This window comes from Petromyzon marinus, chromosome 16 (assembly GCF_048934315.1).
Source record: "Petromyzon marinus isolate PM22_M1 ecotype Great Lakes invasive population chromosome 16, UKy_Petmar_22M1.pri1.0, whole genome shotgun sequence".
NCBI lineage: Eukaryota > Metazoa > Chordata > Hyperoartia > Petromyzontiformes > Petromyzontidae > Petromyzon > Petromyzon marinus.
The window spans coordinates 1,664,473-1,687,112 of NC_133682.1; the positions used below are offsets into that span (position 1 = coordinate 1,664,473).

At 46.0% G+C, this 22,640-nt stretch overlaps 2 protein-coding genes across 2 annotated transcripts; one reads left to right on the forward strand and one right to left on the reverse strand.

Annotated features, from left to right (window-relative positions):
* Nucleotides 1-16: 16 nt before the first annotated feature.
* On the reverse strand, nucleotides 17-6,821 carry GM2A (ganglioside GM2 activator). Its single transcript, XM_032955600.2, has 4 exons — nucleotides 6,482-6,821; nucleotides 3,198-3,359; nucleotides 2,312-2,494; nucleotides 17-1,189 (listed from the first exon to the last, which is right to left on the reverse strand). Exons 1-4 carry the CDS (start codon nucleotides 6,638-6,640, stop codon nucleotides 1,034-1,036), a joined length of 660 nt encoding a protein of 219 aa, XP_032811491.1. The 5' UTR covers nucleotides 6,641-6,821; the 3' UTR covers nucleotides 17-1,033.
* A 3,599-nt stretch (nucleotides 6,822-10,420) lies between these two features.
* KLHL8 (kelch like family member 8) lies at nucleotides 10,421-22,640 on the forward strand. Its single transcript, XM_032955599.2, has 11 exons — nucleotides 10,421-10,678; nucleotides 14,672-14,925; nucleotides 15,297-15,632; nucleotides 16,271-16,489; nucleotides 16,963-17,152; nucleotides 17,694-17,837; nucleotides 18,535-18,646; nucleotides 19,069-19,240; nucleotides 19,763-19,922; nucleotides 20,259-20,460; nucleotides 20,731-22,640. Exons 2-11 carry the CDS (start codon nucleotides 14,716-14,718, stop codon nucleotides 20,852-20,854), a joined length of 1,869 nt encoding a protein of 622 aa, XP_032811490.1. The 5' UTR covers nucleotides 10,421-10,678; nucleotides 14,672-14,715; the 3' UTR covers nucleotides 20,855-22,640.

Below are 22,640 nucleotides of genomic sequence, written 5' to 3' on the forward strand. Positions count from 1 at the left end.
TATCACAAAGCATCAGTAAATATTGATTGGGTTTATTCCATTTGTGTCATCACAATCAAGCAAACATACCATTACACTGTCAGTGCATGCAACGCTACTTAAAATGTTTTTAAAAACCTCATTTAACCATGAGTAGATCATGCCTCGCATGCAGACATTGAATACTGGAATATTGCAAATACAATACAGCACTGAAGATTTGGGAAAGAACTGCAAAGTCATGGCTATTACTAAGTTCTGTGAAAAATCTTAAAGTAGCTTTTGTTAAAACAAGTAGATTCAAGCTGGTAACTAAAGCCATTGATTAATTCCCCGCTCCCAACTGGACCAATGAGCCAAACGTCAATATGACTGCAAGTTTGCATATAAAAGCATCGCTGCCCTCTCTAGGCTATCATCACGAGCCCATTCTCTCATCATTGCCACGGTCTCCATTGTACCCCATCTCCAGAAACCCAAATTGGACCCTTTTCAAGAAACACGTGTGCACACTACAGACATTCATTGCATCATTACTAATAAGTTAAGACAACTATGCAATGAAAAGTTCTGCAATAAGACGTTTTTTTGGGTTACATTGCGTAAATATGAATGTGTCGTTAAACCGGTAACCAGCCGGCAGCCAATTAGTAAAGTTTGTCACGTAAACAAAACATGCCATATCGTTTTATTCGTTCAGCACACTAGTGTGTTGGAGTGTAAACCCGAAACATTTACTCAGGATCACCTCTGGAGGTCCACAGTATAACGAGGTTTCCTGGATGCAATAACTTCACTGCTATTTAAATTCCAATAGAACAATGTAGCCTACTAATGCAACTTATACAGCTAAAGTGACTACCTTGAGGTTAAAATAAAATGTTAGGCAAACTTAGAATCAACGTTTGCATACAGTGAGCATTTTGATAAAGCAGACTAAGAAATGCGGTTTGCACCAATTACAAGTAGAAATTCATATCTGCATATTATCTGTATTAGAATGGAAAATAACGCCAGCGAGCAGACCTCCGCACGGCAGAAAAGCAAAAACGGCTCACTCGGCATGGAGCGAGAGCGACAGCTTTAAACACGCCACCTCTTTCCCGCCCATGGACAGCGTCACCTTGCTGCGGTAATTTCCATTGGTGAGCCAAGACGGAAGCTCCACGTACGGAATGGTGAAATCGGACTCTGGGAAGTTGTACTGTCCCTGCAAAAACATTTAAAATAAATCACAATTGATACAATCACTCGAAGGTTCAAGCCTTTTCCTATATTATAATAAAACTCGGCATCGTTGATCTACCAGCATTTTCCAAGCAGGGTTGAGCCTGTATAGCGTTTGATTGGGCCAGCACTGTGCATTAGAGGCGTTACAGGCTGCGGCAGCAGGGTTACATGGTGGGGAGCAGAGGGCAGCGCGTAAAAATGTGTTGTACTATGCTTTTAATGCTCCCACGCGGTCACCAAACCGCCCAGCGAGGTGAAATGTGGATAAATAACGATAACCCCCTCCCAAAGTGGGGAAGCCCTGATCGAACAGCAGATTTAGAAAAGGTTGTACACTTATATTTGCTCAAATCTGAGCAAATTTAGTTTATAACTATATATAAATTCTGAACTTGGCTTAGAATTTATCTATCCCGGTCCTGTGTGTACTAAAACGGGGGCCAGACGAAATTACTTTCCCCAAACCACTCATGTTCAGAGTGGCTTGGGAGGAAGGAAAGTAAACTTGGCAACTGCATGACTCTGCAGGGCATGGGGGGGGGGGCGCAGTTCCCACCACGCCACACGTGGTAGCTAATTTCACACTTTCCAACACTACCACATTGTTTTCTTTGTTATATCAAAAAATATGCTGGAACAAAATTCAAGTGGCTATAAATTTACACAAGCCACTTTGTTGAGCTATCATTTGTGGCTGGGTCACTTCTGAAAATAGCTAGTAATTACGCTGTTTACCAATAGTCACAGTATACACATTGTATTTTGAGTCCACACTGTCGCAGGCTTGGCTAACCATGGGTGCTGGACAATAAATAGCTCAATGATGCTTTAAACGTAACCCCTCTCGTCCATCTCCCTACAAGAAAAAAACTTAATAGTGCCAGCCAAGGGAAGGAAAGGGCCCGAGGACATCCACTGCAGAGATTAAGCGATGCAATCAGCTTGTGCAAAAGGTACTAGGTGGATTGTAGCATTGCAAGACCGTGAGAGAAGGAAACGGACTTGGGGGGGGGGGGGGGGAGGCCTTCATTTAGTACTGTATTGATCATAGTTGACGATTTGCCAGTAGGCCATCTGTTGCTGCAACTGTGATGTTTCCAACCTTCTTAAAGGGGCAATTGCAGGGCAGGCCATAGCTGAACAGGGGCTCGGGACAGTCTTGTCCAGGTGGCGTGAGCTGGTTCAGCAGCTGACACACGTCCTTGTACACGCAGCTCCCGATCTGATCCAGGCACGGCACCTCGATCCACAGCCCTGCCAGCTCCTTATCCAGTGTCACATTGGCCTTCACGGTGCACACATTTTGCACGAAACAGGAAACACATTTTGCACGATCGTAACACTTCCCTCAAGCCGTAAACTGTTTTAGTGTAATGCGCCATCCAAGTTTTCTTTCGCAAAGTGCGGTTTTCCAGGTTGTGTTCAGTGGAGCATTTTCTCTCTCGAGCCTTTATCAACTGTTGAATTCAAATCCTGTGCATGCCCACAACAGTGTACATCAAGTTTAGAATAAATGCTCACAGCACAACCCAAAAACAGCACTTGGAAGTACAATACAACATAGATGTGTATATATATATCACCTAAAAAGAAACTGCATCTCAAGATTGTGCATCTTGAAGACAACGGAAATATTGTAAAAATATTTAAGTCGCAATTAAAATTGGGCTTCTTGTACAATGTACGGTGACGGTTGCAAAAGGTTTTCAATATCCGCGAATGTAACACGCAAACAAGCGAGGCTCTGATGCATTTTGCGTTATTTACATTATCAGACAGAGCAGAGCGCTCTCATTTTCCCCACTGGCAACTATTTTGTGGTCACATTGACATCTTGGGTTACCATGACAATTGGAAACAGGCCTTTTTATAACCCTGGAGGAAGACCATTTTCTATTTTGGCTCACCACTCAAAAAACTGAGAATCTTGAACCAAAACAAAGTTAATCATTTGCGCAGGAACACGTGGTACACGCAAAGCTCCTCACCTCAATGGGGCCGGCGAGGGTGACCGTGGTAACGCCATTGAGGGCGACCGTCAGATCTCCTGGGATGACGACGGGGTCAGGCGAAATCTGCAGGCTCTTGAGGATGGCCACGTCGCTCTCCGGTCCACAGTTGTTCCAGACGAAACTCTTCACCTTCAAGTGCTGCAAAAAAGGTCGCTCGCAATTGTGGTTCAACTACGCAACTTTAGCCCGCCCGGTGGTCCACGCGAGCGCTGGAGAATGTCGTTTCCCCATTTTAAGGTTGTGGGAAAAACGTGCCGATGCCTCGATCGCCATCAATGGGGTAAACAATCGCCAAGGATTTGCGTTTTAACTATTTAAACAACGTCAATCCAGCCCTTGCCATTTTTTTTATTTTGTTCAAATGCTCGGCCCTCACAAGAGCCGAGTTTATTGTCAACACCTGATGATGCTGCTTGTTATCTCGAACCTCGGGTAGCCGCGTTCGTGGCGCAGTTTGTTAAACGCCGACACGCCACCCACACGTGTCGAGTTAATGTCTTGAAAACATTCCCAGGGACAGGGTAGGCAGTGGTGTCAATGCACAAGTTGTTGTTTTCGTCTTTACGGAAAGTCAGTACATGTTGTGGCATAATACAAGGTTTTAACCACTCTTGACGAGTTTTACTGACGTCGCTGTATTTAAAACAGGGTCCACTTGGTACCCGTAAAAGGAAGTTTCCCATGCATGAACAAATATCGCCGCAACGTGTGCAGGACAGCCTTTTGGCAATCTACTGCTGGATGGCAGGCAGCGTAGATAGGCTAGTACAGCACGGCAATGAAATGTGCTCCACTGGCCACCACACGTGGTTGTTTGTGCAATGGTGGTCACCCCGTCAAAGTAATATCCAAGCGACCCCCTCCCCCAAATTATCTTCGGAGAACGAGAAGCGTTGCATTCCGAGGGGAAAACAACAAGCCATGGTGTCGTGAAGCGACCCAGTGGTAGTCAATGTGAAACACGCCACACGAGTCAAACTGGGGGAACTTGTCGTTTATACCTTAGAGCTTATTAAAAAAACACATTTCAGCATAGCAACATGGCATTTTTGAAAGCAAAGAACGGTCTAAAGACAGTAGCTCAAGTGTTTGGAAAGGCCCTCCTCATTCAGCAGCGGTTTAACAAAAGGGCCTTGCATACTCAGCCCACAGACTGTTTGGGGCACGTGCTGTTAGCGAGAACATATGTAGGCCGGCACGGCGGGTGTGCAGCACCACGCCCGGTCCGCCTTTGTCTCTCCGGTGGTGATGTTTACACACCAACCACATCAGGTACTAATTTAAGGCCGAGTCGATCTAACGGAGCCCCAGGACCGGTTCATATATTCGTCAACGATGGTGACCGTGAGCGAGAATCGAACTGGGGTGGCTGGGAATGTAGCGCAGTACGCTAACCACTACACAGCCGCCGTTGGCCACCGAGTGGCAGTGACGTCACGGTGCTTGTGCCAGGCGAGGTGCGCTTTTAGACCACGTGATTGTATATACACGTGCATGCAGTGGGAAAGGCACAATAAACTTCTGTCCATTTCGAGCGTGAATCAACAAACTTGAATACTTGGTTTTGAGTTTGTTGTTGTTGGGTCTGGTGTGTGTTGTCGGGGCTTTATATTACTCTAGCAAGATTTCAAAGTCGCACATTGAGATTTAATCAGGAGCGCCCTTTGCCAATTAAGAGGCCGTTCCATGCTGCCCTAAAACGGGGATGTCCCCCCTCCCCCCTTCTGATGGTGACATAAGTTTATTACGCGACGAGTGCCAGAGAAATGAACATATCCAGCATGATTCAACTTGTAAAAAACAACCCAGCGATGTCGATTTACTCGGTTTAGATTCAGACCACAGTCGCAACACGTACCCCCCCCCCCCCCCCAGCAAACCCCACTTTTCGACACAGGGTAAAAAAACACACACGCACACCCCACTGTACGGTGGGTGATGTTAGAGTACGGTGGGTGATGTTAGAGAGTGCCTATTAAGTAAAGCCAGCGAGCGCAGTGCAGTGTAGCAGTGCAGCTCTACATATGAGCAGCTGCTGGTGTCACAATTCGGCCACCGATTTTATCGGAGTTATCAATTGGCAGGGTGACGACGGATCCCCTGGACTTTAACTTCAGAGACACGCACACACCGGTTTAACCTTCGGGTTTAGCGCCAGCCAGATGAGTATGAACCACCCGCTGTTGCAGTTCTGCGCTCCTTCAACAGAGGACCAGCAAAACGACACTAACTCATGAAGCACTCTCGTTGTGGCTAGCAGACATCGACACAATGGAATGAGCTCCTGAATATATTGCTGCCATACGCAAGAGAAGAAAAGTTTAATTTAAAAACCGAGTGGACAGTTGCAATCTACTGAAACACACCTTAGTTTCCGGGTTCAATGCTACACGGGGAATTCAACGTCGTTTAGCGCAACAGACCCACCCGGCCATCTGCTGCAGATTTTCACCGCTGCATTCAGACAGATTAACCCAGACCATATCACCTGGTTAGTCATCCTCTATTCAGGTAGGTAGCTACATCCCCCTTCCTCGGCTCTTTGTGCTCACCAATTCCAGGCAGGTATAGCCAATGGTCTAGAGGCCGTCATCTACGTCCACCCTTCACCCGTCCAGCCAGGCAGACCCAACCCGTACATAACACAAGGTTTTTGTTTGGGTTAGATCGCGTGAAAATATATTAAACCCGCTACCACCCGACACAGCCAATAAGTAGGGGTTGTCACGTAAACAGAACGTGCCAATTCGTCACTAGTACAGCACACCGGTGACAACCCTTACTAATTGGCCGTGTCGGGTGGTGGCGGGTTTAACACATTTATATATTAACGCGATCTAACTCAAACAAACCCTGCATTATGGATGATATTGTTCACGAACGCCTACGCGTTAGACGGACCCAGCCCATTTCACCTCAAGGTCCACGTCGCGTACCGTCGACGACTGTCCAACTAAGTTCAGCCGACAGCCCACGAGACCTTGCGTACACGCGCACGCCGAATTAAACCTTTCCCATGGAATTCCGAGGCCAACAATTTCGCCTCGGAGGTTGGGGTCCTGATCCTTCCAGCCACGGCCGACTTAGGGGGGGGGGGGGTCCGTGTCACCCGAAGGTCCTCCTCACCTTACCGCCCCATCCAGGTCGAGCCAACCCCCTCCCCCGCACCTCGCTCCGCCGCACCGCCGACTGGCGCGGTCGGCAGCCACGTGCGGTGCGAAAGAAGTTCTATGGCCAAGAAGCCCCCAGGGCCTCCTCACCTGGCGCGTGGGGTGCACCCAGGCGCTGAACACGCGGTAGGGGCTGGGCGGCATCCAGTGGGGCCGCCTGGGCCACACGGCGGCGCGGGCCGCCTGGGCGCAGAGCGCCACCACCGCCACCAACACCACCACGACAAGCGCCGCTCCACAGCCACGCATCGTCGCTGTTGTTGGTCGCTCGTGCGCGAGACTTGAGGGTGAAATGAAAAGAAATGAGGCGCTTGATTTGGTGGGAGCGGGTAACACGAATTAAATGCAATATAGGGCCGATTGAATGCGAGCGTGCACGCCAGACGTGCTAACACACACCGCGACTCGAGCCGAACACTTGAGCGCTCTCCGCTTTATATAGTGCGTGGTCACGTGATCCGCCATGAGTTCGGGGGCGGGGCTTGCTCTGTGCATGATGACGTCATGCAAAATCGGACTGCGGCACGAGGAATCCGATGAGCTTTTTAAAAAGATTGTTCACGAGGCAATGCAGATTTACAAACACAGACACAATTTCAACCGAGAAGATGGTTTCAAATGAAGCAACAATTGGAAAGATGTTCTAAATCGAACCAAACATTAAACTAATTTTCAATGGTACAGTATATTTTTTCAAGTAGTGGTATCCCAAACTTTTGCAGCTCTTAAAATTCAATTTTCACACCATCGAAGTGTATACCCAGTTGCTGTTAATAGCTCAGCTTATTGAAGAATATATTGAGTACATTTATTATATTGATGTAATTTAGACTTCGTTTTTTCACATCGGTTTACTGTATGATAGTTGGGTAGTGCAGCCCCTTTGGCGTACATGCACAAGGTGCCTCTGTGGATGTGTAAACTTTGACTTTAATATAGCTATTTCTGTGACCAGTCACAAGCTACTCCCTCAGCTATTTCAATGCTAAATTCTCCTGTTTGATATGTAAACTCCTTTGTCAAGGTGCCTCACTTCTCTCACCCAGCTTAAAAAGACGCCACGAATCTTAGCAGCGTCCATTGAAGCTCTGTCGTCCCGACAGTTCTGTTCCTTCACCTGAAGAAGGCTACTTGTGTTGTGGCCGAAACGTCGTGATTTTTGTTGTTTTATTTTTTTAACCTACGTGACTTTACCGAATAGAACCAAAGAGTATGGATCCTTGCAGTCACGAAAGCTTCACATCTAGAAGCTGTAAAGCTCTTAAACTCACAGATGTGCAGTAAGGGCAGAACGTTACAACAAACGATGCAAAAAACACGACAGGAGTGCAAAGTGTAGCAAATGTAAACTTATAACTTACAATATATACAAATAAAACTACATTAGTTTAGAATTCGATGTGCCGAACTCGTGTCTTTAAATAAAAACTCAACACGTCAGTCAGTCACACTCTGTGTGGCCTTGAAATAAAACATATTTAATAAGCGACGTTTCGGAAAACGATCCTTCTTCATAGCACACACATATATAGTAGGCGACGTTTCGAGCACTGGCCCTATATAGCACATGATGCGCACATTTAAAGTGTGCTATTGTTTTGTTCAGGCGTTATTGGAGAGCGTGTTGAGTCTGTGTTGTGGTCGTTATGCGCCACTGACAGCAGTAGCAGCATCAACAATTCTTGGGTTTCTTTTTGATAATCGCACCTCTGATTTGCCCGGTTGGTTACGTGCTGCGAAATAAGTTCAACTTACTGGACATCTGGGGGCGGGGGGGAAGAGCTTTATGGCTCATCGGATTCCTGTGGTACGATGTGGGCGGGGCTCGCCTCGATGTTTAACTCCTGCAGTGACGTCATTACGATGTAGGTGAGGCTCGCCTCGTTGTCTACGGTAATTCGCACGATGACGTCATGCCGATGTGGGCGAGGCTCGCCTCTAACTCTCGCGGTGACGTCATGATGATGTGGGCGGTGCCCACCTCATTGTTTAACTCGCGCAATGACGTCATCCGGATGGGCGGCTCCCGGTTCCCGGGCCCTAGAGGATCCGGTTCCTAGGTGGAGTGGAGCTCGGTGCCAGCTCGGAGGGTTTTTTTGTGTGCCTCTGCTTTAAAGGCTCATCGGGCATAGAAGTGCAGTACAACATTGGATTCGTTTTTCCTGCGCTGCCCAAGTGCCGCCCACTATGTAGCGCCGCGGCAGGCTACAAGAGCCGCGGTTGTGCATGGTGGTCGCCCATTCAATCGCTATCCAGGCTGCTTAGCTTGCTCGAAGTGACATTTCTGCCGATTGTAGCCGTAATCAATTATAATAAGAGTTGATCAGCATAGGCTCAAAGCGTCAAGTTGCCAGCAACAAACAGCACGATTATAAATGTCGCGGGTAGAGTTTACAGGATTCTTGAATCGAGCGACGTTGTAGGGGCTTGAGATGATGGGAAAAGGGCCATGGTCCGAAACGTCGCTTGTGCCTGTACAAAATATATTAAAACATACTCTTTCAGCACAACAATTTAGGTTCAAAATAAAGGCAATGCAATTCTTGATTGGGGTTGACTCAACCCATTATCTCTTTAGGGATCAAACTAAAACTAAACACTTTTTATTTCACCAGGTAAGGCCCACTGATCGAACCTCGCTCTTTCCAGCAGCAACCTGCCCACAAATGATAGCTCAACGAAGTGGAATTTTGTGACGTTGATTCTAAATGTGGACGGAGAAACCAGACGACCCGGAGTCAAATCCACGCGACCACGGAGAAAGAGAGAGAGACGCAAACTCGAAAACAACAACAACAAGAGCAGCAGTAGCAGGCGTCTGGGTCGAGATCGAACCCCACGACCTGCTGCGTACCAGGCGAGGGAGTTAACATCTCCTCGCCACCACGGCACCCCGATCAAATGAGTGCCACGTTGTTAGGGGAATAAGTGAACAGTGGTTATACCCTTTGGATAGAATCGCGCATCCCCGTCATGGTAATGTGGAATTTTCACCACTGCCTGTGCAGGAGGACTGTAAACGGGCGAAGATCATCGCAGTTGCTCGTTTGGGCGGGGAAGACATTTGTTGTTGTAACTTCCTTACCCCGTGCCCCTACTGGACGTCTGTGACAAAAGAGCTTCGTAGCTCATCGGAATCCCTCCTCCAGTATCGATAATAAGAATTATTACATTCAGACTACGAACTGAAATCTAAACGTCACTCCGCCCTGGAACTGGACGGAGGCCGCCACTGGGGCTGCCTCTTCATCACCACTATCATCATCATCACCATCATCAATCATAACCACCATCACCACCACCATCATCATCACCATCAACCACCATCATCAATATCAACCACCATCATCATCAACCACCACCAACATCAACCACCATCAACATCAACCACCATCATCATCACCACCACCATCAACCACCACCATCATCATCACCATCATCATCACCATCAACATCAACCACCATCATCCTCACAACTACCATCATCACCACCACCATCAACATCAACCACCACCATCAACATCAACCACCATCATCAACATCAACCACCACCATCATCACCACCACCATCAACCACCAACATCAACCACCATCATCAACATCAACCACCATCATCAACCACCATCATCATCATCACCACCATCATCATCACCACCACCACCATCATCAACCACCATCATCACCACCACCATCACCACCACCATCAACATCAACCACCATCATCAACATCAACCACCATCATCAACATCAACCACCATCATCACCACCATCATCATCATCAACCACCATCATCATCATCAACCACCATCATCATCATCAACCACCATCATCATCAATCAACATCAACCACCATCAACATCAGCCACCATCACCATCAACATCAACCACCATCAACATCAACCACCACCATCATCAACCACCACCATCATCATCATCACCACCACCATCAACATCAACCACCATCATCATCAACAACATCAACCACCATCATCATCACCACCACCATCACCGCCACTGCCGTGGGGCAGCGCTCGTCTCTCCTGGACCCGGTTCCGGGCTCGAGATCGCGGCTCGCCCTCTCCAATGAACGTGGCCGCCACGCTCCGCCGCCTTCACTCTTCGACTTTAACGCGCAACATTGGAGACGTTCACATTGGAGACGTTGTTGGCTGGGTCGTGCGTCTCTCGTCGCTTTCAGCGGCTGCCGGGTCCCGGTCGTCGGTCCCCGCTTTTCTCGCACGCGGTGGAGGTGAAAGGGCCGAGCCCATGCGCCGCTCCAAGTGAAAGGTACGAGAGCGATCCCGTTATGTTATCGATGATAACGAATCGCACCGGATTCGTTCAGCACACCACCCAACAACGTGCGTGTGCTGAAAGGCAATTCGCAAATTCTCGGACAAAGCAACTGAATGGCAAAAGCACTTACATCTGAATCTCTTTCATAGTTGCTCTTCATAGGCCATATGAAATAAGAATAACAGCAAGTCGTGGGAAGGGTAATGACTGGTCTCAGAGCCATTGTTTAAAGGACTCCGCAACTACTCTCATGGTTATGTTGAGTTGTGGTTCTAAGGGATTACGGTGATTTGTCAAAATCACTTACATCTGAATCTCTTTCATAGTTGCTCTTCATAGGCCATATGAAATAAGAATAACAGCAAGTCGTGGGAAGGGTAATGACTGGTCTCAGAGCCATTGTTTAAAGGACTCCGCAATTACTCTCATGGTTATGTTGAGTTGTTGTTCTAAGGGATTACGGTGATTTGTCATCTCCAGCTTGTTTCTAAAGTTGTTAAATCGGCCGAGTCTTAAACCAGGAGACGGTGTTTGATAGAGAACAATAGTTAACTAAAAGTTATTTAAACGTCGTGTTTGTGGAATTTGGGATGCTTGCTTGTTTGGGAGAGAACAATGGGGTGAATGTTTAATAATTAAGCAAAAATCAGAGCAGTGGGCAGGTACCGCTGAGAGCCTGAGATAAAAGCTAGGAGCAGCCCTTGATAAAGTTGACTTCTCAAGTGTAGATTGTCTCCTCAATCTTGTTTTTCACTTTAATTTGCCAAATTCCATCTCTGACGAAACGACTTGATGTGATGGACACGATGTTACCGCTGTTTGCACGACTCGTGTGGGCAGAGGCCTAATTGAAGCGACCTCAGAAGTAGCTCTGCATTGTCGTCTTTTGGTGGATGTTCTCTTACACAGGTTAATCCACTGTTGTCTGCAATGCCGAATGGAAATGTCTTAATCTCATGATAATATAATGTCTATAACGCTGTTGGGATTTCAGTAGGGGGGGGGGGAAGGCTAATAAAATTGTGCAAAATTACATGGGTGCTTGGATGTATGGCAGTGTGAGCGCTTTATCTGAAGGTGAATCAGTCTTGTTTGTTGAATGGAATTGTTGATATGCAAATGATTGACAAGACGAGTGCAGGTGGATTTTGAGCATAAAAAGTTGTGTTTGTGTATTTAGAAAGAGAGTGACGTTGAGATATCCTGAAGGAGCCTATTTGGGGCTCTGAAAGCTCTGTGGCAAGGAGAGAAAGGTAGATATTGCATCCGAGCGCTGTAGTAACAAGAGCTGAATCCAAATTGGGCAGTGGCTGTGCTTAAAGTCTTAGCGAGAGCTTAACGTTACAAAAGTTGCATAAAGTAGCGAATGTTAATCACGCAAAGTTAAAGCGAACTGTTAAACATATACCCGTGTCTGTTCTACTCATAACTTAATATCCATGACCTCGACGATGAAGCCACTCCACGATGTTGTGCTTTGCTCTAACATTGGTGTCATATAGCATGGTTAAATTTATAATACTATTTGTCCTTATTCTATGGTTCTTTCGGTAAAGTCACGTAGATAGAAAAAGCATAATAACAATAAAAGAATAAAAATAAAGTGAATAAAAATAATACAAATATCACGACGTTTCGATCGCAACACAAGCGGTCGCCATCCTATTATTATATGTTTTATATCTACGTGACTTTACCGAAAGAACCATAGAATATGAATTCCTGCTGTCACGAAAGTTTAAAGTTACTATTTGGCCATATTTGTCTCAGTTTACCTATTTTCCTCTTTCCTTCCACTTAAAAAAAAACATCAACAGTTTCTCTGTTTGGGATTGTTTGGGAAAGACATTTAAGCCTCCTTCTTTACCAACCCGACCATTCCTGAGACATCCGGTCCCAGCCACTGTAACTTTGCAACTGCGGCGATGCAGAGGATGATTCTGCGCAAAATACTCAGTGGCTGCTCATCCACTGCTGGACTCGCCGGTGCTCTTATGAAGCGAAACACTGCTCCATCCACTGCTGGATGAGATCTTCTCAAACTGAGCATTGCTGAAACAAAGGCCACTGAATAGCTGAAGACAGTTTTGCGGTATTTTATTATTTTTGGACCTCATCTTGTTTGTGTTGATCACATGCGGTAACTCTATATACCTTCACCGACAGTAACAATATCGTGCCAGTAGAAATATCTCAGTGGAAGTCGAGAGCTGCCCACCTGCCTTATAACGTGTCAGTACACCTGAATCAGGGATATCCCAAACCAGCAAAGCTGGGTACTCTCAGCGTTTGCTAAAGTGAACCGTCAGCTGATCTGGACCAGAGTGAACAATGTGAGCAGGGGCCCATGCTCCCCAATCCCCCGTTGTTCCCTGTTGACATTGGATTGTAATCCCCGCTGCCAATTCACCACCACCCTGCCTATTTATCTGAAGACTATTTCAGTCCATATCAAGCGCCACAAAACAAGTATGCAAAAGCAGGAGAGTTGTGTATAACTCTGCAATGTTTAGAAACTGTGTTGCCTTAATTTGAAATCGCAGTCTTTCCCCATGTGGTATGTAATGTCGTTACAGAGCTCTCACACCCTCCTAACAAGACAGCTCTGTAGCAGCCACCCATGCCTTCCACCTTTAACGTCCCTGTTTGCAGCACCAACGTGCCAAAGATTCCCCTCCCTGACTGCCTGGCTCTGTTTCCCTTGCGACAGCAAGACTGTGTTCTTTGGGTTTTGATATGCCTCCACTGAACAGGAGTTTCACATACAGAACTACTTTAATAATAGGGTTTTCCCCCTTTTTTCTGGCAACAAAACTGAAACCGTTTTACAAGGATGCATGTCTGCATTAACCACAATACCTGCAGTCAAAAATCAAACAAAAAACATCATCAAACAAAAAACACTCCAGACAAACAAAAACACTCCAGCGCTGTCCTACCAGACAGTCTCGCCCCCTTCACCTGATGAAGGCCGCTTGTGTTGTGGCCGAAACGTCGTGAGAATATTATTGTGTTATTTTATTTTATCAATTTATTATTGTATTATCATTCTACGTGACTTTACCGAAAGAACCAAAGAAGAAAAAACATACTATGATGTTTTTTGTTTGATGATGTTTTGACTGCAGGTATTGTGGTTAATGCAGACATGTATAATCCTTGTAAAAAGGTTTCAGTTTTGTTTCCAGAAAAAAGGGGGAAAACCCTATTATTATATTTTGGTACTGGTAAAGGAGGTCTAATGATGTAGAACTACTTTAGTTTGGGAATAAACTTTACCAGAATTACCCCATTTAAAGTTAAAATTTATTTTAAGTTTTAAGTATTTTTCCTCAAGTCTATCTTGATTGTGCTATCAGGTGTCATGTGATGAGACCAGGTCTCCGTTTGCATCTCGTGGAGAGTTCCACAACACGTCCACTGTGCTCGATGGATTGTTACATCGCAGGACTAGGAAATATGGTGACAGCTTGGGGTGGCCTTCATCCAGCAGTGGATCAAACAGCTGTAATTTTCATACTCCTCTCACAATCTGCCTGTCATCGGAGTACTAAGATAATATGTATTGGAGGTTTTTTATATTCTCTAGAATTTAAATAATATTCTTGTGAAAGAAATACATCAATAGGAGCACAGATTGAAAAGTGCAAGCAATTTTCAATGAACTTTGTAAATTTTCGGTATTCGTTACTCCAACCTCTTTTGTATCGCTATTTTAAGTCTTCCGAACTTATTCCACTGTTCCAATTAAATTTAATGTTTATTTGTTCCAAGGAAACTCCAGTTTAGCCAGTTACCCAGCTAGTTTTGGTGACAACGGACCCGCAGCTACGAACAATAGAGCCATTGGGGTGGAGAGGAGACCAGCCAGCAGCCAGCCAGGAAACTCGAGGTGTATATTATTCTTAATAATAGTATGATAACGCCTAGTACGCAGTTTATCTGGAGGGATGACTGTGGCTAACCTAGCCTCGTTGTGTACAGGAGAGAAGACTGAGAAGAACCACTGGTACATTGGGAGGAGCAGAATGAAGGGCTCCGTACAGAATCCCGTGGCCAAGGCGGTGCCGCAGGCCTTGGAGAGCGCACCCGACGCTGTGTCAGTGGGACCAGGACACCTGGAGGCCACCAAGGACGGGGGCTGCGAGTTCATGGTGCCTGAGTCGTGGAGGCACTCGGTCAGCCAGGCCTTGCTGGCGTTGTTTGAGAAGGAGCAGCTGTGCGATGTCACAATCAAGGTGAGATGCCTCCAATGGTTCGACTGGGTCACTCCTGGGTAACTTTGTGTTCATCTGGTGAGCCGGGCCTTGAGTTGGGCCTCCTGTTCATACTGTAGGTCAGTCAGCTATTATGGTTGGCTATGTACGATGTGAAAGAAGTTTAACGTACATACATAATGCGGATACAATTTTGACTGTTAAGAAAAGTAAATTGCCTTGGGCAGGACAAGTCACTCGAAGGGATGACAGTGGGTTATCATGACTGACGATGGAGTTTCAGCCAGGGCAGATCACGCGCCCAAATGGGATGAGCTAAGTGTGTCAGGCTTGTGTGTGTCTTTTTGCCAGAGGCGAATGCATGACGGGTTTGTTCGTGCTCTCGGCATCAGGTGGGCGCTAAGCGGATCCCGTGCCACCGTGTGGTGTTGGCGTCAGCGGTGCCCTACTTCCGTGATATGTTCCTGTCGGACATGCTGGAGACGCGGCAAGGGGAGGTGTCACTCCAGGACCAGCAGCTGGAGGAGGGAGCCGTGGAGGCGATTGTGCGCTTCGCGTACGAGGGCCGTGCCCGGCTGGCGCCCGACGGCGTGCAGGCCCTGCTGTACGCTGCATGCATCCTGCAGGTGGAGGTGCTGGTGGGCGCCTGCTCCACCTACATGCAGAGGAACCTGGATGCATCCAACTGCCTCGGCGTGCGCGCCTTCGCGGAGATGCACAATCTGAAGGTTTGTATGGGCGTCTTCCTGAAAGCCTTGCTCTATGAGAATGGCACAAATTCCAAATGTACAAAATAGTTATTAGGATGCCTGGGAAATTTTATAGGATCATTGAGATGCATTTTTGTTTAAACTGATTGGTTTTGGTTTATGGCTTTTTGAGACACGAAAAATATTGAGAAGCAGTTGGAAGCCCATAGAGATTCATTGGCTTCCCCCTGCACCCACACAAACACTCCATCCCAATGGCATATGATTATTTGTTGTATGATTTATCAACAGGGCTTACATCACGTGCAGTTGTAAATGGTGTAGCGGATAAGCAGTGGTGTGACCAATAAGCCAGATTACCGAAATCATCCATTGATCAAAAGACATCATGCTGAATGAACGGTATTTGAACAGCTATGTACTACTCATGAAAGAAGTCTATTAATTTAATATTTAAGTTGTCACTTTTGCTTCAGAAGTATTACATTCGCAAGCATTTTAATGTTCATTTTATTTTTTCATTGAAACTGCAGTGTAAGTTTATTGTTTCTTTTCTGCATGTTCTTACCATGTTGTAAAAAATGTATTGTGTTATATTAATTTTCACACAGAGCTTGGGATCTTTTTTAATTTTACGTTTCGTATACCGCCCACAGAAGTTGATGTCAGCGGCGGATGACTTTACGCGAGAGAACTTTGGTGCAGTGGCGGTGGCGGAGGAGTTCTTGGACGTCTCTCCGTCCCACCTGGTGGCCCTGCTCTCGTCCTGTGACCTGAGCGTGGTCGGCGAGGTGCAGGTGTACGAGGCCACCATGCGTTGGCTCCGCAGAAACTCGCAGCACCACGAGCGATGGCTTCCCACCATTGCCGAGCAGGTGACCCAGCCACTGTCGCTGCTTCACTGCAGCCTGTAGGCCACTCCATCTATCTCCCATGGCAATACAAACTATATTGTAGGTGACATTTCGTGTGATCTGCTGCCATTGCATCATCGCCAAATTATTAGTCAAAAGATGAGGTTGTTGGAACACCGTGTTAGCAGTTCTTGTCATGATCTCCCTCCACCTTGCCCGGTCCTCAGCTTCATGGATCAACCAATAGTGGTTTTCAGCACATCCAGTCTCAGCATGTTCAGAATACATGTTATATTGGGTGCCTATGTTCCCTACCTCCAACGTACACTGACCAACGTGGTGATGTTGGTATATATAATCCTCACGACCCATACGGAGTGGGCGGGCCCTCGTTCTGCAGCGTCTTGACCAAAGGGCTGTATATGTATGCGTCTTCATGGATTAGCATGATCTTGGTGAGTGGGTCTCATGTTTGAACGATATCCACTTTGGAGGTCCGCTTCCCGCTGCTGCCGCTGGACTTTCTGATGCGCACGGCATTTCGCGAGGAGCTCCTCAAGCGCAACATTCGGTGCCGGGATCTTCTGGACGAAGCCAAGAACTTCCACCTCCACATGCAGCACCAGGACGAGCTGACAGAATTCGAGTTCTCTGTGCGCACCACACCGCGAAAGAGTGCCGCCGGTACCAGCATCTTGAACTTAAGATTTTAAAAAGTTAAAATTAATTCCCCCAAGTTTGTCCTGATTCTGCAATAAGCATGATGTCTTCAGCTGAACTCTTGCAGAGCAGTGCAACCCTTTTTGTTAGCCCTGCTTTATAGGATCTTAGAGCTACCTCTGAGATAGATTCAAGTGACTTCACAAAGTAGGGACAACAATTTGCTACACTCCCTGGCACACAGTAATGTTCATTGCACGATAGTCAAACTGATATTTTTTTTACTCAGCTGGAATTACATTTAGTGTGATGGTCTTTATGAACGTAATAATTGGTGACCATGCTAAGATCATTGATCCCAGGATCTCCCCAGAGCCATCTCCGTGCAATGACCCCTGAGCCTCCCATATACAGTGGTTATTGTAATAACACATGCTCACTCCCATAAAGGACCGCACAAGTTGTAACATGTTTGTATCAAGGATGTGAAGATATGAAAGTGTCAGCTGGAACTTAACTGCGGACGTGCCTAATAATATCTGGCCTGTGCTGTTGACACGGGAAGGAGTGCTCTTCTGCGTGGGTGGCCGAGGAAGCATGGGAGACCCTTTCCGGAGCATCGAATGCTATGACCTGCAGACTGGAAGCTGGTTCCTCGCTGCCGAGATGAACAGTCGCAGGCGACACGTGGGCGTCATCTCTGTAGGAGGTGAGTTGAGCCCCGAAGCAGCTTGACTCTGCTGATGAGACCCAGAAGATCGAAATGGCTCCAGATTTTCCTTGCTTTAAACAAATGTTGCTTGGAAATCCAGTAGACTGATAGGCTGAAATCTACTGTTATTCATTTGTTGAGATATAGAACAGAGTTCTACTAATTTATACATTTTCCTTAGGAATACAACTCTCTTAGTTGGTGTTATCGCAGAAGAAGGATGGCCTGGGTTTTACGTCGAATGGGGGGTGAATATTTACAATGTGTCATCTATTTTTATTGTTTCTCAAGCAATCTGTCACCGAGTCACGAGTGAGAGCAGCCCATAATAGAATAGGTGTATTCGTAAAAATGGCACGAATTAGCATGGAGTAAGCACACTTAACCCATGAGGTGGTATCATGATGACTCGACGTGGATATGTTCTGTATGTAACGCCAGGAGTAACAATGCGATATGTAAAGTGCTGAGTTCATGTTTGAACAATTTGGATAGTTATTTTAGTGCATGTGTACTTGGCCGAGCCAGGCCAGTGTCATCGTCTGCTGTCAGTCCTCCATCCAGTGTGCCCAGAAGACAATTCTCAACAATATGCATCATAATGTGGACGTGTCCATATTTACAGGGCTATCCCAGATGCCCAGCTGGCCTTGTTAGCTGTGCACTGAACAAAGGGATGTTGTAATTTCTGCAGGGAAAGTATATGCGGTGGGTGGGCACGATGGCAATGAGCACCTGACAAGCATGGAGATGTTTGATCCTCTCACCAACAAGTGGATCCCCAGGGCCTCAATGAACACCAAAAGGTACGGGGATGCAGATATATGATGGTGATAATATCTTTCGCCTGTGGTTAAGTTGCCCGGAATGTGGCCAATCTTATGAGATAATCAGGATTGAGTCTGGATAGTCCTTACATTGGCGACCACCATGCATACAACAGATGCTGTAGGCTGCTGCAGCGCTACGTTTTCAACATAAGGCAGTGCAGAAAATCCTCTGTTGCCTTGTACTGTTCTCCAACGTTTACGCTGCCGATCTTCACCAATCTGCATTGACCAGCTTGGTGAAGTATGTCAAATAACCTCCACAACTTTTGCAAGGCTTAGGGCGGGGGGGGGGACCTCTCACCTAGCAGTATACATCTACAACATAGATGAAATGTGCTACATTGACATGCCGAACCTACGCCATTGTCAGGTCATTGTCACCGTCGGTGTCACCGTAGACGAGGAATAGCTCTGGCGGCACTGGCATCGGGCCCCATCTACGCCATCGGGGGGCTGGACGACTCGGCCTGCTTCCAGACGGTGGAGCGATACGACGTGGCGGCCGACTCCTGGAGCACCGTGCACTGCATGAACCTGCCGCGTGGGGGCGTGGGCGCCGTCGCTCTTGGGGTTCGTGTCCCGTTGGCTCTGAGCACAGCCTGGAATTGCAATTTTTGGGGGGAATTGGCCTGCACCTCACTGCGTTCACTGCAGACCGGCGGTTACTGTGCACTTAAGTCTAAGAGTTTGAAATTAAGGTTTGAGAATTACAATTAAGATGAGTACAACAGGTTAGCTTCACGAAGTGAAAAACTGAAATTGAGTTGGACAGCACATGGAGCCAGCATATTAGGTGACAGAAAGATAAAATTAGCAATGGAATGGAGGCTGATCGGAGAAAGGAGGATGAGAGGTAGACAGACACTGAAATGCTGAGATGAGAGTACAAGATCTGGAGGAGCACATTAGATGGAGGTGGTTTGAGGTTATGAAGAGTGTTCGTCTTTGGTGGAGTACTTTGTCCAGCAATAGGATGGTAATGGCTGAGATTTGAAGCCAAGATATCACAGGTTCTGGCTTGATATTCTGGCACAAGTGGTCGTGGTGGTCAACCTGAGCCACTCAGTCATCTCACTTTGCTTTTATTTTCAGCGCTACATCTACGCGGTGGGTGGGAACAATGGGCAAACATCTCTTGCGACCGTGGAACGATACGACCCTCCGCTGGACAAGTGGGAGGAAGTGAAGGGAATGAAGCAGCGTCGGGCTGGTGCAGGCGTGACTGTGCTCAACCGCTGCCTATACGTTGTGGGTGAGAGGGAGCACCAACATTTTAACCCAGACATCCTTGTGTAGTAAAATAATTGGTACATTTGATATTCGCACCATTCTTAAAGCACAAGGCTATCAAAAAGGTGCTATGTTTCACACATTCACATTAAGTGGTAGGAGGGGGCGATATTGCTATTTGTTTTTTGCAGTGAAGTAGTTTATAAATAACTCTTCCCGATACGAGAAATTTCAGTTGTGTTATTCCAAACTGAAACGTACAATTTTACATGGATCAGTCATTGTGGTTGAGTGTACGAAGAGTATTCTTATGGGACAATGATCAATTTGTATTATGTGAATTGTGTTGTCTTGGCAGGTGGCTTTGATGACAATGCACCCTTAAACTCGGTGGAAAAGTACGACCCCCAGAAGGACCGGTGGGAGGAGGTGGCAGATCTCACAACGCCACGTGGAGGTGTAGGGGTGGCCACACTCATCGGAAAGATTTTTGCAGTAGGAGGCCACAATGGCAGCACCTACCTCAACACGGTGGAAGCCTACGACCCTCTCACTAACAAGTAAGCACACCCACATTCATGCAAAATGGCTTATTAATTCAGACAGAGTAATATGATCATATTTTCTGGTCTTATCATTGCTCAGCGGGGCTGTAAGTGATTTCAGATTTTCACTCGGGGTACAGGTACAGTGGCATATTATCGAGTCTTACTGAATTTAGAAATAAATAGCTTTCTGTATTCTATATACAGTTTGTGTCGGCATGCATGAAATCCGTTGTACAATTCTGTTGTGTTTTTTTCACGTCTAACACGTGGTGGGTTTTGCAGGTGGGAAGCAGTGGGCTCTATCTCGCAGTGCCGGGCGGGAGCTGGAGTCGCCATCTGTGCCTGCTCCATCAAGCAAATCCGAGAAGTCGCCCAAGGCACAGGGGGAGTTGCTGACTGCATGTGACCAAATTGTGCACATGTGGGTCTCTGGAGCTCGGGCCACAGTTACAGTGGCATTCTCTTGTTATTTTCATGGTATTTTCCCAGTTTTTATTTCAATTGTGCTGTTACAGTAATTTTCACAAGGTGACATATAACACTTGGAACTCTTGCAGAGCAGTACATACTCTGTAAGTGAATGGCCAGCAGAAGGAGGTATCATGGAACTGCTTCTGAAGTCCCTGAATGTTACCCCAAATTCAGTGTATAAACTAAATGTTAAGTGATAGGTTTATTTGTGTAGTCATTGCTGATTGGATTAAAGCTTCAGCTCACTACTACACTTGAGGATGCAGATTTGACCCGAGGATCTTAGCAGTGCTCTTGGTGTTTTACCTCACAGTAGCTTTTGTAAGATGGTCAAGTCGTAAAAGCTGTGATATTAATTATTGATTTCCAATGTGTTACAAGCTTCTTCAATCAATATATGCTCCATTATTATATGTTGTGTTTTAGCTAGTACAATTGCATGTTTTTGTTTTATTTGTTGCCACTTTAATATGGAAAGCTCATTGTAAACATGAAACAAGAAAACTTTAACTCTCGCAACGAGACTTCAGAAACTAATGTTTCGTTTGAAATTTAATTCTATTAAACTATCTTTGCTCATAATTCAATAATATTTCCATTATTTACATGAATATGAAATGTTTACTATTGTATCATAGGATCTCTTGGTGCAGCTCGAGAGCTGCATATTGCTAAAGAAGGTTATGAAAAGGAACACATGTTCACTGAATTGTGTGCACTTTGGTGATGAGTTGCACTTGGCTTTAAAAAGTTACATGTTACTTACATGGTGTTGTGCCTAACACTATTTAAATACGAGTCGTATTTGACATTTCACGTTTTGTAGCTCATGCTGTAAATTTGTTATTGACCTGTATAAGCCATATGATGTTTGTGTTGGCATACTTTTCATATACAGTACAGCCCTTTTGTCGCTATACTGCTGGATGAGGGCTTTCCCGGGCCTTGTGGGTCGTGCGGATTATTTGACAATACTTCACGTTGATCATTGGTCGTTCGTGAAGGCAGGGAGCATACAAATGTGGTAGCATAGAAGAACTATACATTAAAATTTTCCTGAACTGCCCTCTGCTGCCCGGAATGTATACTTTCCTTGAAATGCCTGTAATTGAATGTCAATGCTTTACATGTATCAGTGTGACGCTATTTTAAGAGATTACACATTTCAGGGTTTCATGTCTGCTGCCATAAGATGTTGGAGACAATCCTTTTAAATGAGCCACGTGCCATATAAATCACATGGAAGTTATACGAAGCCATCGTGTTCTATGTAAACGCTACTGAAAGTAATTTTAGTTTTGTTATTGCAAGTAAAAAAAACAATTGTTAGAAACTGTAGTTTAACACATTCATGTGCACCATTTGTTAACAAATGCTTATTTGAATGTTGCTTACAGAAGCTGCTGGATGTATACCTGTAAAGGACCAATGATTTAAACCTCTTTAAGAAATATATATTTTGTAAGCATATTAATGCACCACTGGAATGAGCATATGGGTTGCAATATTGTCTTACGAGTGGATTTAACAAGGCTGAATTACTGAATATTTTCCGGGTCGCTGGTAGACTGGAGTCAGCTCGTGGCCACAGCCATAGAGAGGGGTATGCTGGATGTGTTTTCACGTCTCGTCATATTTTCCGGTTAACTGCTCCAGACAGACCCGGCCAAACTTAAGCCCTGGATGTAAAGTAATAAGAAATAAACTATTTAACAATTGAA